At 34.1% G+C, this 17,549-nt stretch overlaps 1 protein-coding gene across 2 annotated transcripts in view; it reads left to right on the top strand.

The window, feature by feature from the left end:
• LOC145673367 (uncharacterized) overlaps positions 1–17,549 on the top strand; it is a 228,013-nt gene that overhangs the window by 185,315 nt on the left and 25,149 nt on the right. For both annotated transcript variants that reach the window (XM_081743017.1, XM_081743010.1), the window contains exon 2: positions 1,236–1,389. In XM_081743017.1, the coding sequence (XP_081599143.1) occupies positions 1,236–1,389 (154 nt within the window). The remainder of the gene's footprint in view (positions 1–1,235; positions 1,390–17,549) is intronic.

Below are 17,549 nucleotides of genomic sequence, written 5' to 3'. Positions count from 1 at the left end.
AAAGATTTCATTTCAAAGATTTCATTTCATTTCATTTCTATACGAATCACCGCATGAATAGCGGAAAAGCGTTGAGGAGACGCTACTCGTCCCAAATAGCAGGCAGTTTGACCGCTAAGTTTCTGCGTGAACCTTGAAGCTTTCTGCTCTATCGTACAGAGGGGGAAGCGGTTTTAGTAGTCGTCTGGGAAACGTTTGGAACCCCAGTCCTGTACGGTCTGCGTCAATGCAAACGCAAAATCCATTACTTCCGTCAAAACAAAATTAATTGTATTTAGTGTACTGTATTTTATGATATTCGTTAGCTAAATTTCTCCAGTGTGTTTTCAAAAATGTGAAAGAGAATAATATTTCATTTCAATATTTTACGTTTTTCCACGTGTTTTCATAGTACTTTGGTCCCTTTTTTATTTGTCCTTCTAAATAGAGCAGTTGAAATACAGTGGGCTAAACGAAACAAATAATTGACTGATTTGTATTTAGTCCTACATCAGCAACGAAAGTATATAAGACGAGACCTACGTTTGAAATAGGATCTGAGCATTGTACTGCGTTCGATCCGGGGCGCGATTAACCAACTGTGCAAAGTATAAATCACTCGGTCAACTTAATCGTCGAAGTGAGGTACACGATTGCAATAGTTCTGACCCATTGTCACATCAATCGTTCAGTGTTGTTGGGTGACCACAGCTTCTGATGGCGTTATGAGGGAAATATGCATTTTTCAGCCTTCATCTGTTCTCTATCGTCTGTGTAAGAGGCTAAATGCATGTTTCCGGACGAGGCATCCTATTGAAAATTTACCCCACTCCGTCTGTGTCTATTATGAGTTCTAGAAATCTGTACACTGCATACTATATTTAGTTTAGTCGTTACAGATACTGTACATTAGTTACACTATATTATATTCATAAAGAATCATTGAAATTAGATTATAAAAAAGAATTTTATCTGATACCATCCAAAATCTAAGTTAGGTCTGCGCAAATGATTGAAGCCAGTACTATATATATATATATATATATATATATATATATATATGAAAATTGGCAAGTGAAAATCATGGTTGGTTCTCAGTCTGTTATGCAATGAAGTTGTTTAGCTCTTTTTTCTGACTACTCAAAAAGTTTCACTTTAAGAACTATTACTTGTATTTTAAACTTAATTATTTTTTGTATCATGCGCACTGTGTAAATATCCGCAATTGATTTATCAATGTTTATTTTCAATTATAGGTTTGAATACGACCCGAAAGTCCAAGCTCGCTTGGAGAAGCTTATGGAAAGTCATGTTGTGAGGATTACAGATAGAGCGTATATGAAGAGATTGCAGGAACGCATAGAAGAAGACCATCTGGACAACTTGTTTAAGCGTATTAAAGAGCGACAGGTTAGAACAGCCTTTCATCAATAGTCTTTCTTTAAGAATCTTGTAGAAATAACGTTCATGGGAGCACTATTCGTTAGAAGGTATCAAAAGTTTGTAACCATAGAGACTTTTGTATCGTGACATACGGATTTTCTTGATATTGCCATTTTATTAACACTTTTTTAAAACATAATAGGACCGTTAGATAACACGCTGACTGTATTCGGATGACAAATAAAACAAAAGAACACTCTTTTCTGCAAATCATTCATTGTTAAATTATATCGAATCAATAAGACATGTCCTACAGTTCAATCACTTAAATTGCATCGGTATGTGACACAAAGGCTATAGTTAATATAAAAGCAAATAATCGTTTATCATTATAACGGGAGATCGTTATTTTAAAATGAATCTTTATTATTTTAACGACCTAAAATATCCGTTACTCGCACGTGAAGAATAGGTTTTTCGGAAAAATATTTGAGCCTGTTTCCTCCTCATGATACGCATATCAATGAAAATGTGATGATAAAAAATCCGTAAAATACACCATTTTTGCCATAAATTTTGAAACATACTAAATTTCTAGACAGGGACGTACGGAGGGGGTGGGTTCTGCGAGTCTGGACCCCCTAAAATTCGACTTTTGTGTAAATTTAGCCTAATTTTAGGGACAATTTCAGGAATTTTAATATAAATTATTCTTATATTGATTTTGGACCCCTCCCGAAATAAATTCCTGCGTACGCTACTTTTTCTAGAATACTTCCTTATTCAAAGCGACACGATGTAACCTGCAGTTACGGCATAGGTAGTATCATATTTTTAAAATTTCGGTCCGAATAATTTTAAACCTCACTGTATAACAATAGTATGTAGGATCATGTTTTACTGTATAATTCTTTTTAGTTTACGTACTAAATCCGTTTTGTTTTCGTCCAAATAGAAAGAATTTAGAAGTTTCATAATAATTAAGTAGGTAGGTTTTCGGGAAATAATTTGATCTGTTTATATATTGTTTTTCTTAGTAAATTTTATGTATGGATATTTCATTCGGATAATTATAAAATATACTTTATTATTTCTATGTAATTCATATGTCAGTGCTCGGATAGAATTTTCTGAATTTTTTACCAATCCGAAATCTGGTAGGATACTTAGGACCTCTCTTTGTCCCGATGAGATACTCATATCTTGTCAAAATCTGGTTTTATCCAGTTCTTACAATTTTTTATTCGTTTGTAATCCCACTGCACGAAATTTTCTGCGTTATGATTGGAAACTAGATGCACCCTTAGTAATTTGGCGCGTCTCTACACTGTCTTTTGTTACGATAACGGTGTTGTGTTAACACTTTCCGCATCGACGCTGTGCAAAAATTGACAAATGATAACGAAAAACTACTGAAAATAAAGTAATAGTAGTTTAAATTGTTAAATAATAGACAGAAGCAGAAGTGGAGTCTGATTACCTGAATTTATCCGAAAAGTAACGAGAAAACTACAAAATAAGAATTTCGAATTGTGATCGCCATGTTTGGAGTTGCAATCATTCTAGGACAGGTCTGAAGGAAAAGTGGATTGGTTTTTCGGCATTATGATTTTACAAACTAACATTTGGAGATTCAAACATAATTTTTCCCCTTTTCATTCGTTGAATAATTAGTTTCGGTAACCTGTCCGTAATATAGTTTCTTTATGATAGTAGTATTAATGTAAAAGATTTGAACATGGCGGTATACGCAGTTTCCAGGGCAGAAAAGTTAATTGATAAAATGTCCGAATAAATATTCAATGGGGGCTCCTGTTTACTATTGTTTAGCGTAGCTTCTAAACCGACTCCAATATGGGTTGAATAATGATGTGAAGGTTCCCTTCCGTCAGAGGGGAATCTTCCTCAACCTTTTCTTTCTTTTTGGCAAATTTTGGTATATCGGAATGTAGAAGAAAAAGTATATTTTAGTTTCAGGTGCAAGGACGATCTAGTCCTCGCTATCGCCTCCTTTATTCACATTAGAGCCGATCGAAGATGTGTTGATTTTCTTTTAAGTATGTCCAGATTGATTAGTGATGTGTGTGATTTAGTGTAGATATGTAGATTTCCACTTTGTGTACTAATATGTATTTGTATGTGTAGGTGTAAACTGTGAGTAGATGTAGTATGTGTGTGAGAGAATGTCAGATAATTTATCAAGTGACAATGTATTAATGAATTCTAAATCATTCATCTCTTCCGGGAATAACATAATGAACAATTCACTGTATATCTAAATTAGATTTGTCTTGATTCCGTATATTTGTTTTGTAACATGGAATATGTAATTCGTTTCTAAATAGTACACAGTGCATTTTCCGTTATTTCTCACTTGACAGCGCCATCTAATGCGAGGTAAAATTGTGTACCGCGAGTCATTTGTTGACGGTCATAACTTAGTGAACTGAGTAAAGTTAAAAATGGTAAATTTTCATATATAATCTAAATTTGTCGACTGCTATCATTTCCATAAGTAATTAAATATTGAAATTAGTTAATAAGAACTCATTCTAAAACTATTATTTTGTTCCGAGATCGAACAACTGAATGATAATAAAAATTAAACTTTACATAGCGTCTTAACCATAATCGGTTATTAAGAGCACTACTCCCGTAGTCGGTCAGTAATTGTCGATGTTTCATAATCTAAAATTTCTTTTTCTGTTAATACGATACTGATTGATTTATCCGTGGATGTGAGTTTTAATATAAATAGTTTCGTATGGTGATGCTCATATCAAAACAGAAATTAATAGAATTACAAATGTGAGTGAATGTAAACGAACAAATTAGCTACTAGTGCCTATGTACAATGTTAAGAGTAGGCAATTCTAGTTTCCAAACTGATGAAGGATATACCATAACAAGCTGCAAAGTGTAAATGTAGGGTGTTGTCTGTATTGAAAGAAATGAATGTTGGATCGTGCGAATATTTCTGTGCGATGGTCGATGCTTGAGAAATTTTTATTCAAGTTTATAACCCTTACTCCATTATCCTTACGGATATGTGACTGTAATATAACAAGTCGCTTTTAGTACGCAAGTAGTTATTTGTAGTGGCGTATATGGTTTGGGCACTTTTAAGAATTGAGTGTCTTGAGGATGTACCTCTATGAAATAAAATATGTATAAATGAGTATTTATAGATTATAATTAGACTTCGGGTCGATATGCACTAAAAAGCGGCAAAATATGCATGCAAATATGCGCTAAAAATGATGAAAATATGCACTGAAAAGGATAAATATACACCAATCAGAAACTAAAGTTAAATGAGAAATTTTATTATCTTTAAAGTAAAAAGTTGTATTACTTGAACTATATATACTTGGTGTACAACTGTGATGCATTCATGCTACAATAGACAACTATGTAGTTTTCGGTACTTTCTGGCAAAAGCCTGCATTTGTCAGTCAAAACATTACTGTACATCGAAAATGTTCCTTCCGTGTCACAGGTCGTTAAGGGACAATGTTTCAAAGAAGCAATGTTACTTGCCGATAAATCTGTAATTCGTGCGTCGTTGTTCCCAGGAACACTTTATTTGCATTAGACAAGAATTTTAGGCCAGGATTTTTCTCGTCTATTGACTGTGCGTTTTGAAAAAATGTTTGTCCGATTGGTCTTGGCGGAGCCTGTTTCGTTACTAAATCAAACAGTTCAAATGCACTACAAAGTCCTAGTCATGGCTCCTCTCATCTCCTATGATCTTTGAAATTGAACTGAAATTAGTATTGATAAACACAAGTTCGCTTTTAATGTTTTCAGCTCCCGAAGTATCCATGGCTTCTTGAATATATTTTGTTTCTTCGGGTTGAAACAGTATGTGGAATTAAAATGCATCTACCCCGATATATATAAGGGTAGAAAGGCTTTAAAGGCTTTAAAGTTAACGGAGATAGATCTATGCAAAAAAGTAATAAATAAATAAATAAATAAATAAATAAATAAATAAATAAATAAATAATGGACATTGTGAGATAAAATAAAATGTTATACATACCGTATTAAATTACAGTATTTAGTTATGCTACAAATTAATACACATAAAACTTACAGTGAACAAAAAGAAATAAACAAATAAAATAAAATAAAGTAAAAGAAAAGCCTACATACGTTTTCCAAGGCCAAGACAAAAAGTAGATGCTATGCACTTTTCAGCGTTCATCCCTTTACTTTTGACTCTCTTTGATCTATTATTTATATTATGCTTCTTGTTCCATGTATCTAGACCAGCTACAGAAATAGTTATTGGTTTGGAAATTACTATATAAATTGCATTTCGTTCAAAAAGTTGCACTGTATCTAGAGCCTTATATGGCGGTGGACTAAAGGTTAAATATGTAGGGTAACATGTAAACGAAGATCTCTACAGACAACGTAGTTCATATACCTAACCTCTCACAGAATGTCTAAAACTTTTGTAAACGGTGCATTCCGGAACTTGAAAATTTCCGTTAAAAGGTTTATTTTAACATCCGTTATTCGCAACAAAGGTCCGACTAATCAAGAGAATTTTTTTTTGGTGGGGGAACCATAAAATGTTTCCGTTTAATAAGGGGCCTGTTGAAGGCAATTTTCACTGTATTAAAAGCCTGTATTCGAAACCTTATGTTCTTGTTTAAAAGAAAATAAACCCACTTGAAATTACTTTCTTTATTCAATTATGTGTTAATCCTAGCATATTTTCTTCTAACGTAACATTGTCTGTTTCAAACAGCAATAATTTACAATGTATAATATTGATACTTTAAATGGAATAAACTGATTTGAGCGAGACATGGAGCATGAATGGGAAGAAGATTAAGTTATCGAAAACAACAGAAGACTTAGTAGGTAAGTTATGTTTCGAGAGACTGAGGTGCATATCAAAGCAACACAAGCTTATATTTAAATAATCTCATAAACTGCTTGAAGGAAAACTCGGAAACTTATCTCAAAAAATAACTGCTGCGACAAGTTTTAGATTTTGTAAAGCAAATATTAATTGTAGAGTTTATTTTCAAAAGGGTTGTTCATTTTGCGCCGAAATACATTTTAAAGGGTTTCTTTGGAATGAACTCTGTCGAGAATGCAAAATAATAATAATAATAATAATAATAATAATAATAATAATAATAATAATAATAATAATAATAATAATAATAATAATAATAATAATAATAATATTAATAATAATAAAAATAAATAAATAAAATAAAAATTCACACCTGGGTTGTTTCATACTTGTAGAACTCCTTACCAGACTTGAAATTGGTAAGGCCAAAGAAGGGCAAAAATGTACAAAGAAGGCCAAAAAATAGGGCGCTGCTGAAGTTTAAGCTTTTGCTATCGAACAAAATTGAAATGTCCTCTTCTAAAAATAAGCATATTTACTTTGAAAATATTACTTGTTTAGCATACACTTTGCAAAATATATTTTCTCCTTGAATTGTTAACGTCTCTCGACTTCAATCCATTGTTTCAGAGGGTGCATTAATTGTAGTGCTACACCTTCAAATTTCAATTTTAACTAGAGCAGAATTTTGTCCATATTTTCCACCCAAGAAAAATTTTGTACCATGTTAATAAACGACGGAAGGCCATTTCAAAATTTGGGCCACTTCGGTCACGTATCGTACGACATCTCCAAATTCGAATTTTAACTAGCTCAGAATTTTGTCCAATTATTGTCCATTTTCTTCAATCCAAGAAAAATTTTTGCACCATTTAAATTAACAAAGTAGGCCCATTTCAAAATTTGGCCATTTCGATCACCTTTAGTGCGACATCTTCAAATTCGAATTTTAATTAGATCATAATTTTGTCCCGTTTTTGTACATTGGTGAACTACGAAGAAATATTTTCTACAATTGAAACAAACGACAGAGAGCCATTTAAAATTTTGGCTACACCGATCACGTGTAGTGCGACATCTTCAAGTTGGAAATTTAAGAATCTTAGAATTTTCTCCAATTTTTCACATTCTTGAACCACCAACAAAAAGCTGTATATCATCCAAATGAACGACGGAGGTTTATTTCAAAATTTGGTCACTTCGATCACCTATAGTGAGACTTCAAATTCGATTTTTAATTAGCTAGAATTTTTTGAATATTTGCACATTTTTACCACTAGGAATAAATTTTGTACCATTCAAATAAACCAGGGACGGACATTTAAAAATTTGGCCACTTCGTTCACCTGTAGTGAGACACTTCAAGTTTGAATTTTAAGTAGCTTGGTGGTACAAAACTCTACAAAAAAAAAAAGTTAAAATTCTAAGCTAGTTAGAATTCAAATTTACAGATGTTACACTACTGGTGAACGAAGTTGCCAAAATTTTGAAATGACCCTCCTTTGTTAATTTGAGTGTTGAAATTTTTTTCTTGGTGGTACAAAAATGTACAAATATTGACAAAATCTTCAATTAAAATTCGAATTTGAAAATGTCACACTACAGGTGATCGAATTACTCAAATTTTGGAATGACCTTCCTCGTTTATTTGGATGGTATAAAATGTTTTGTATGTGGTACAAAATTGGACAAAATTCTAAGCTTGTTAAAATACGAACTTGAGCATGTCACACAATCGATTTGGCCAAAATTTCAAATGGCCCTCCCTCGTTTATTTGAATGGCACAATTTTTTTCTTCTGTGAACAAACATGTCACACTACAGGTGAACGAAAATTGGACAAAATTGTGAGCTAAACAAGTTTCGAATCTGAATAGCTGTCACTACAGGTGATCAAAGTGGTCAAATTTTGAAATGACCCTCCCTCTTTTATTTCATTTTCAAAAAGAATTTCTTGATGGACAAACATGGACAAAAATTGGACCAAATTCTGAGGTATTTAAAATTCAGATTTGAAGATGCACTACAGGTCATCAACGTGGCCAAATTTTTAAATGGTCTACTCTCGTTTATTTGAATTTTCAAAATTTTTTCTTGGGTGGACAAAAATGAAGGAAAATTGGACAAAATTGTGAGCTGGTTAAATTTCGAATTTGAAGATCTCGCACTACAGGTCATCAAAATGGCCAAATTTTTAAATTGCCCTGCCTCGCTTAGTTGAATTTTACGTAAAGTTTTTCTTCGGTGGACAAGAATGGACAAAAATTGGAAAAAATTCTGAGGTAGTTAAATTTCAGATTTGAAGATGTGGCACTACAGGTCATCAAGGTGGCCCAAATTTTGAAAAATCTACCCCTTTGTTAATTTGAATGGTACAAAATTTGTTCTAGGTTGGACAAAAATTGGACAAAATTCTGAGCTAGTTAAAATTCAATTTGAATATGTCACACTACAACTAAATGGACCCTGTTTCAGGAGATAACTTCTAGATTTTTCTTTCGGTATTTTTGTACTGCTACAAGACCACACGATTTCAAATCTACAAACACACACATACACACACACAACAGTAGCAACTTTAACTTCCGAGATGGATGACGTGGAAATTTTGATTTAGGTGATTTGACACCTTTATATATATTGACAATCATTCATCATTGCCTGGAGGATGAATCACTCACCCCTTTCTTATTCTCCTTTTTTAGTACCTTGGAAGATATTCGAAGCCGATAAGAAAGAACAATTTCAAGGTCTTGAGTCTATTTATTTTAGAAACTTGGAATTCCATTTATGACGAAAGTTATTGCACGTTAAAAATTATCAATTTGGTCGTTTGTTTAAATATGCATTTATATGCAATAACGACATAAACATGCACTAACCTTCAAAATATGCAAATATATGCACTATAAACCTCTACCATTTTATCCCAAAACAGCTGAAACGAATTTCTGTTTAGAGGGCATATCAATATCACATCAGGAAAAAAAACATGCAAATATGCAAAAATCCGAAGCCTAATTATAATATAGCGAGTGCAGTTGAATAATAAGACACCTTATAGTAGATGTGAATCCAGTTTATTCTTTTTGACACTGGTTAGGGTGGTGCTTTAAATATAATTGTATACATGATACATGTTGGTGTATGATAGTGAATGTTTCAAGCAGTGGCACCTGCATCGAAAGTTCGTACGAAAGGAAATGTTGTATACGTGGTTGGCTACATTTATACCTTGCAACTTGAATAATTATCGTAATTATTCAAAATTGAGATGAAAGTATTGCAAGCAAAATAAATTAGTCGAATAGTGGAATGAATTGCGTTACTGAAAACGATTAATATCTCATTTTTTAAAAATTTTCTCTAATTATGCATATGCAAACCGTAAGAAATAAATTTCCATTATTTTTTTAATTCAGTGAACGAGATTCGATCTCCTGTCACTAATGTTCAATTCATAGTGATCTATGTGAAATCTCATAATTTAAATATTGATGAATAAATCCTCACGTTTTATGTATATTAATATATATATATATATATATATATATATATATATATATATATATATATATATATATATATATATATATATATATATATATATGTAATTATATGTAATTAATTTTCCTGTGTTCCTGTTATTAGTAGTTATAATAAATGTTATAAAATTGTAGTTAGGTACTAGTTTCTCTATAAAGCACTACTTAACCTAGTTACCTTATTAATACATTGTCGAATAACGTATGAATGCATGATTGAATGAATGGTAATTTTAGTTTTAAGTAGAGAATTTTAAAACTTAGTGAAAACTGATAACTCTGATAACTGTTATGTGTATGTCTTAATTGGAAAATGTGTTTATATATGATTCATGACCCAGGTCATGAAAGTTACTTATGTTCGAATAACTCGAAACGGCTCTAAAAAGGCAAGCCGAAACAATGGAATGGAATTGGGTATAATATCTGTTTCGTTTAAAACTTCAAGAACTCCAATTCATGGACGATGAGCTTATCACTTTAAGTTTTTTTTCCTGGCCAACTTATATATAAAGGTCTCTGGTTCACTGGATAAGATTCCGTAAATAGATGAAAATTATTTAATAACCAGAAATTACGAATAGAACAATCAAATTAACATTTCTCGTCAGCTGGGAGGTTTAGAAAACTGCACTTAGTGCATTACCTGGATCCAAGTCTGGGTTGTATGGGGACATGTGTCTTACAATAGATAGTTTAAACTTGAGCCTCAGGTAATGGAACGGGAAGATAATGGATCATTCGTACCTTCTTAGTTCCCTTTACTATGTTTTGATGATCATCCCGTATTTTCTTAGTTTCTATTTCTTCTCTTCTTTCTCTATTATCTTCTTCAATCTCCTCTATAGACCATCTAATATACCTACCTCTTAATACATTCTTCTTGTTTCCTACTATCTCCAAGATAATATATTTCCATCAGAAGCCTCTTTCAACCCTCTTTCTTCCTTCTTCTTCTTCTTCTGCTTCCTCTGTGGGGGCGCGGAGGCTCAGTGGTAGAGCGTTCACCTCCGGTGCTTGGGGTCCGTGGTTCGATCCCAGCTCGCGCCGTGTGGACTTTGTGGTGGACAAACACCGTGCTCGTAGGTTTTCTCGGGGTTCTCCGTTTAATCCCATTTTCTTCATTCCGCCATTTCATTCATTCCTCATCATCACTGTCTCCTTTAGCCTAACCGGCATAACCGTGGGACGTAAAACTGAAAGATTTCACTTTTTTCCTCTGCTTCCTTTATCTTCCCCTTGACTTCTCTCTCTCTCTCTTAGTTTTTCTCTATTTCTAATAAAACTGAAGGAAGTCGGTACTGTGAGTCGTCGAAATATGTGCGGTCAATGAGTTTAGTTCGTTTTATGTTCGGAAATCCGATATTGAAGAACCATTGAAGAAATGCATATAAGTACTAAATTTATCAATTGATTTACTTCGCGTATTAAAATAAGCTATTAATGGTTGTGTATTCACAGAGTTTAAGATGACGAACACTTCTGCCTCTCACTTGTTCTTTTCATTCCCTTCCTTCTTCTTTCAACGATAAAAACCCAGATTAAAATCACTAATAATTATATTCCAAAAGTCATTTCAAACGAATTAGCCGATTTTCTGACCTCGATTATGAATTTAACACTAACTTTGGTCATTTTTAACATTTCATTTTCACCTCTTCTCACTCCTCATCCGATGGGAATTGAACTTTGACTTAAACGATATCGGTGGTCTTACTATTTATCTCAGCGACCTCAAAAACTATGAATTCGAAATTAACATCGGACGTTTTGTATTATTTTTATATCCAACTCCCTTCCCACCCACACTCCTAGGGATGCTATGGATGTCTTCAACTAAAGTTGAGCTTAAATATCATCGAGACTGTCACCAATCAGTTTCCGGTCCCGAAAACTATTGATTCGACGCAAATATTGGTTGTTTTCTATTACTTCTATATGCCAATCCCTTTCCTCCTCGAAGGAAGTGGCAGGAGTGGTTTACGCCCACAGTATTTTTTCCAGTCTACAGTTATGCATGTATCAAATTTAGTTGAAATTGATAAAGGTATTCCTTTCAATATACAGGACTTATGTTTGAATATACACAACACACATTCATCCATATCCATATATACAGGGTGTTAATGAACTATACCGACAAACTGTGAAAGGTGATTCCTCACATCAAAATAAGAGAAAAATTTCATATGGACCTATGGCGAAAAGTGCATAGTTTTAGAACTAGGGCTGTCCAAAATCGTGAAAAAGGCAAATTTCAAGAGGCCCTATTTCGAATTGGAGAGACTGTGGATGGTGGTCCTTATCAGCGTAAAGGAAATCACGCACACGCAACCCAAAAATGCATATTTCATTAATGTTCAATGAGTGTACAGAGTATTAACTGCAGGGTGAAATTCTCAGACATGCCATCAACCAAATTTTGAGATATGCTCTGACTTTATGATTGGTCCAAAGCAGGCAAACGATAAGTCTTGATAGCAGTGAACACGGAATCCTTTGGCGCGATGTCGGAAGTGTTAAGGATCGTCAGCAGCACAGTCTCTCGTAATCGGGAAAACGCAAGCTGCGATGTTTTCTTTCACGCTTAGAAGTGAAGAAAACGTGAAATATACCGTGACGAAATACATATACAGGGTGGCACATATGTCACACATGGGTTGAAACAGTGTATAACATTTGTGTTTGTAAATGCAAGTAATTATTCTTGTCACAGGAAAGAAGTACATGTTTGGGAGATTTGAAAACAGTATGTATGAAAAATGATGTCCTTCAAATGTCCGCCATTTTCAGCCTCACAAAACTTGGCTCTTTTCAGTACATTGTCCATAACTTTACGAAGAGTTGCTGGCTGTAAGGCACGGATCTCTGCCCTTGTGTTGTTTTTGAGTTACTCAATGGTTGTTGGTTTGTTGACACATACACGTTCTTTGAAATATCTCCAAAGGAAAAAATCTGGAGCAATTAAGTCAGGCGCACATTGAAGTGCCGACGGTATGCTCTCTGGGTGAGTATGATTGATCTTTGATTTTCAAAATACAGTTCAATCAGTTTCGTGCGATGTTCAGGACTCAATCTCTCCATAATGAATCTCCCAGGATTCCTTTACAATTCTGAAAAAGAAAAACTTCCATTAATAACTTACCAAACAAAATATGAGGCATTAAAACCCATGCGTGACATATGTGCCACCCTGTAATTACACGTTATTCCGAACTGCTGGTTCCTAATACTTCCGCCTTCCCTCTGAAACATTAGATATCCATTGTTGTCGAGGCTTACCTCTTGCCAACTATCTACCCTAATTGAAATCAGGGTATATCTGAAAACTAGATTGAGAGCATATCTGACAATTACATCCTATAAGGAATACCCTTTATACCTATTGGCAATTGATGAAATATGCACTTTTGGATTGTGTATGCGTGGCTTACTTTACGCTGATAAAAACCACCATCCACAGTTTCTAGTACTCGAAATAGGCCTATTGAAATTTTGCTTTTTCGCGATTTTGGACAGCCCTAGCTCTGAAATTATGCACTTTTCGCCATAGGTCCATATGAACTTTTTCCCTTATTCTGATGTGAGGAATCGGTATATATATATAGATAGATAGATAGATAGATATACATACACAAATTCATCTATATACGGGCCGCACTGGTTCAGTAGTAGAGCGTTCAGCTCTGGTTTATGGAGTTCCTGGTTCAATCCCAGCTCGCGCCAAGTGAACTTTGTGGTGGACAAACACTATATGTGTTGGTTTCTTCGAAGTTCTCCTGTTTCCTCCCACTTACTTCATTCCACCATTTTCATTCATTACTCATCATCACCGTTTCTTTTAGTTTTGCCGGCATAACCGTAGGACGTAAAACTCACAAGATTTCATTAAATTTTTTTCATCCATATTATATGACGCTCCCATTATCTGTGTAAAATTTACAGTAAAATTATTTTAGATCGATCTTAAGGCAGTTTGAATAGAACATTGATAGTTCAGAAAACTCTGTATTTATAGCCATAGTTATTAAGGCCCCCATTAAGCACATCTCCACCGAGGAATATAACGTAGCTTATAAAACATGATATTTGAAGTTATTAAAAGTTTATCTTGCCCAGATAATTGAATATATATAAGAAATTTGTATTGGTACACCTATTCTTAGTCTGCGAGGTATCTAGTTGGGAGAAATGTATAACGTTTCGTGAATTGAAATTATTACTTTTACTAGAATTTAACTAATAGCCTGAAAATAAGCCGTGTTGAAAAAAAAAAAACGACTGTCTGTAATTTACATGCTCTGTTTACGCTACTTAGTTAGTTATCTGCTTTACATGGAATAAATACTTGTCGATTTTATATGTGGAATTAAAACCTTATTTCCATTTAATAATGAGTGTCAATAGTAATAAGCTTCATGTGGGTTGGCAGTAATGCTTGTTAAATTTTTCTCTGTCGTAGCAAACGTATCTGAGTGTCAATTGTCAACTATTAGGAATTAGCGTTACCCATAGACAAAATATTGCTGTTATAATAAGATATTAATGTGTTATCATATTATTGTTAAGTAATATCGGCGTAATGACAGACCATTTGCCAGTAGTTCTTTGTAACTTTACAACATTCAATCGTTATAGATTCTAGATTTTCGGGAGACAAACTCTATACTTCGTCAGCAAGTTAAAGCATGGCCAATTTATCCTCATAAAACCATGAAATAATGAGCCGTTGCACCGTCGTATTTTTACCAGACCTTTTACTTGATTTCTGGATTCAGCAGGCTGATGCGTTTTTTAAGATGTAACGTATTTAAGTAACTTACACTGAGAAGAGATAAACCAGGCGACAGTGTTTTCGAACGAGTTTAGCCAACCAAATACCGGGTGTTCAGAAAGTAACTATGCAGTGCCATGTTGTGGTGTGCTAAGTGATGACTGATATGAAGTGATGATTGACGTCTTCAAGAACATGCAGAAACATGTGAAACTGTGTCTTCAAGTGCAAAGGGATCACTTCGAGCATCCCTTATAACTTCCATGACATTAAAGTTTAGCTTCGAGTTAATTTCAGTTCTTTAAAGTGGTTTATGGAAAATAAAATACGGTAATACGGTAAGAAGATCTTTCTTTGTTCTTTTCGGGCTTCAAATTTTTCTATGACTTCATTTGAAATCTGAAATGCTGTTCGCCAAGTTTTTCTGAACAGAAAGCATCGCTACTGCAAATATTTTCCGCTTTATTTTCTTTAATGTACAGAAACACCTCTCTCCTCCGACAATATGCATTTTGTTAGCATTTCTTTGTATGAATATAAGGGACAAAGAGTTCATTTTCAGTAACTACGTATTTTTGTCTGCTGTTCTATTATAAAGAAGCATGAAATATAAGATATTTTCCTTCGAAAATGAAAAAAAGAATAATAGTTTAACATTCCAGCAATTTAGGCTAAAGAAGACAGATGAGTATTAAAAGTGAATAATTTGAGAATAATTTTTTATTCTCTCCGCCGAAAATCAAACACGGGATCATGTGCACGAGCGACACACAGCTAGGAATTAGACCAGTGGTAAGACATTCTCTTCTTCGCCCCCCCCCCCCAGAATAGGATATTCTTCATTTTAAAAATAAAATCTATCCCAAGAATTTTTACCTTTGTATTATAAATGTAAAATAAAATCTATTGACTTCGAACGACCGCCCTCCCCCAAATATTCAGCTTGGATCCGCCCCTGCTACCACCAGACGCGTATTTGCTCTTTGCGAATTTCTTTCTTTCTTTCTTTCTTTTTTTGACTTACTTCTTTCTTCCAAGCGTCTATATCTCACTCAACCTATCAATTGAGTCAAGCGCTGCCAAACGGAGAATTTGTAACTACTACAGAAGCTGACTATATACCAGTTGCGAACGAAGTAGCAACTGGAAAAGCGTAATACGGGAGGATAGCGGCGATGCAAGAACAAATCCTTTTCCTCATGTTAAGAGATAGGAGCTCGCTCAATGTTACTGCTTCCAGTGGCAACGCTCGCTGCCACTGGATTTGTATATCACTCTCTTTCTTTCAGTTTTTAAATTTTTTTTTTTTTTTTTTTTTTTTAGAAATGCATCAATACTGTTTTGCGCTCTAGAACAAAGATTTATTTTTTACTGATACACTTAAATCCTTAAAAATATCTTTAGTATTAAAGAAATATCCGGTTGCACAACCATGCAACATATAGTACCAGCCGCCACTGCAAGTGTTAGTTATGGTTACCTTGACACAGTTACCTTGAAGTCTGAAGAGTCTTAAGAGTCATTAACATCGGTATGATCACCATCCATGTTGTAACACGGATGAATTCTGCGCCAAGTTCTCGCCGATGTTTTGCGGGGATACTTCGGAGCCACGAGGGTGAAGGTGTGTTCCACAGCTGCTTGTAATTCCTGCGTTGTATGATATCGAGTGTTTCTTACTTATTACCTTATGAAACCCCAGAGAGAGCATTGTCTGATGTCGTCAGATCGGGACTCTTTGGAAGCCGGCAAAGGGAGCTGGTGAAGATGCACAACCTCTTCCAGTCACACATTGTTGATTACTCCATTCACTGCAAATAACTGTTACCAAGCAGAAAACAACAGAAAACAAATGAATATGGATAGCAATGTTGCCAGACAATGCTAAGCAGTGTTACCAAACAAATGTGGGTAAAATCTAAAACCGTCAGAATACACCAATTAGGGGTACGCCCACTTCCGGGCCACCCTGTATTTATTTGTCTAGCCCTTAAGATTCGCATTAATTTCATTCATAATTGAAAATAGCAAAAACTTAGATATTGTGTTGAAATAAATGATAATAACATTCTTAATATCACCAAACTTTCGATTTTTATAGGAAATATCGGGAATGAAATTAATGTTCATAATACTAATTAGTTATTTATTCTTTATTGAAACTTAATAAAACATTTTAAAAGCATGGAAGTTGATACCCTAGTGAGTTAGAAAGAAATGTTAGTGTCCACCTCTAGATCTCATTTGTAGATATTACACGTAACACAGGTAAATACTACTAATAAGAAACTCAAATATAGTTTTACGTTTACAAAAGATACAGCAAAATACTAATAACATAATTTACGATTGATAATATTACCTTAGTTTTCTTTCGTTTATGATTCGAATGGTGGACCCAGGCTCTACACAACAATATATAGCTGTGAGGTCAGCAAATTGAAGTGCTCTCATAACTGACGTGTGGCGTCCGTATTTCGATTCCAGCTCTCGCCAAGTGGGCTTTATGGCGGAGAGAAACCACGTGCGTGGGTTTCCTCGGGGTTCTCCCTTTTCCTCCCACTTCATTCATAATCTTAATCACCATCTCCCTTAGCCTTGATGCATAATTGTGGGAGGTTAAAAGAATATTGTGTGATATCAAAGAGAAATACAGGACAGTACTTTACATCTAATGAGTACTGGATATATTTCTTTGTTAACTTTTTATTTTGATTTTAGTCAATAAGTCTTCAATACGTTTAGACACTAGCAATAGTTTACGCCTCCCACTTATTATGTTCTTTTGTTAACATCTTCTAAACAAATGCAAAAATTTAAACACAGTTCTTTACAACTTATGGTTTATGTGTAACAGAAACCTGTTTACAAATTGGCGCAATTGTTCCAAATCCTATGAAAAAAGTAAGGAAGTTATGTTCTGTTGCATTTGACTGTACAACTTTAAAATAATTAGAATATGTACGTACTCGACCACTGTTAAGTAAAT

Source organism: Thermobia domestica, chromosome 2 (genome assembly GCF_964235325.1).
Source record: "Thermobia domestica chromosome 2, izTheDome1.hap1.1, whole genome shotgun sequence".
NCBI lineage: Eukaryota > Metazoa > Arthropoda > Insecta > Zygentoma > Lepismatidae > Thermobia > Thermobia domestica.
This window is presented reverse-complemented; position numbering and strand designations above follow the sequence as displayed.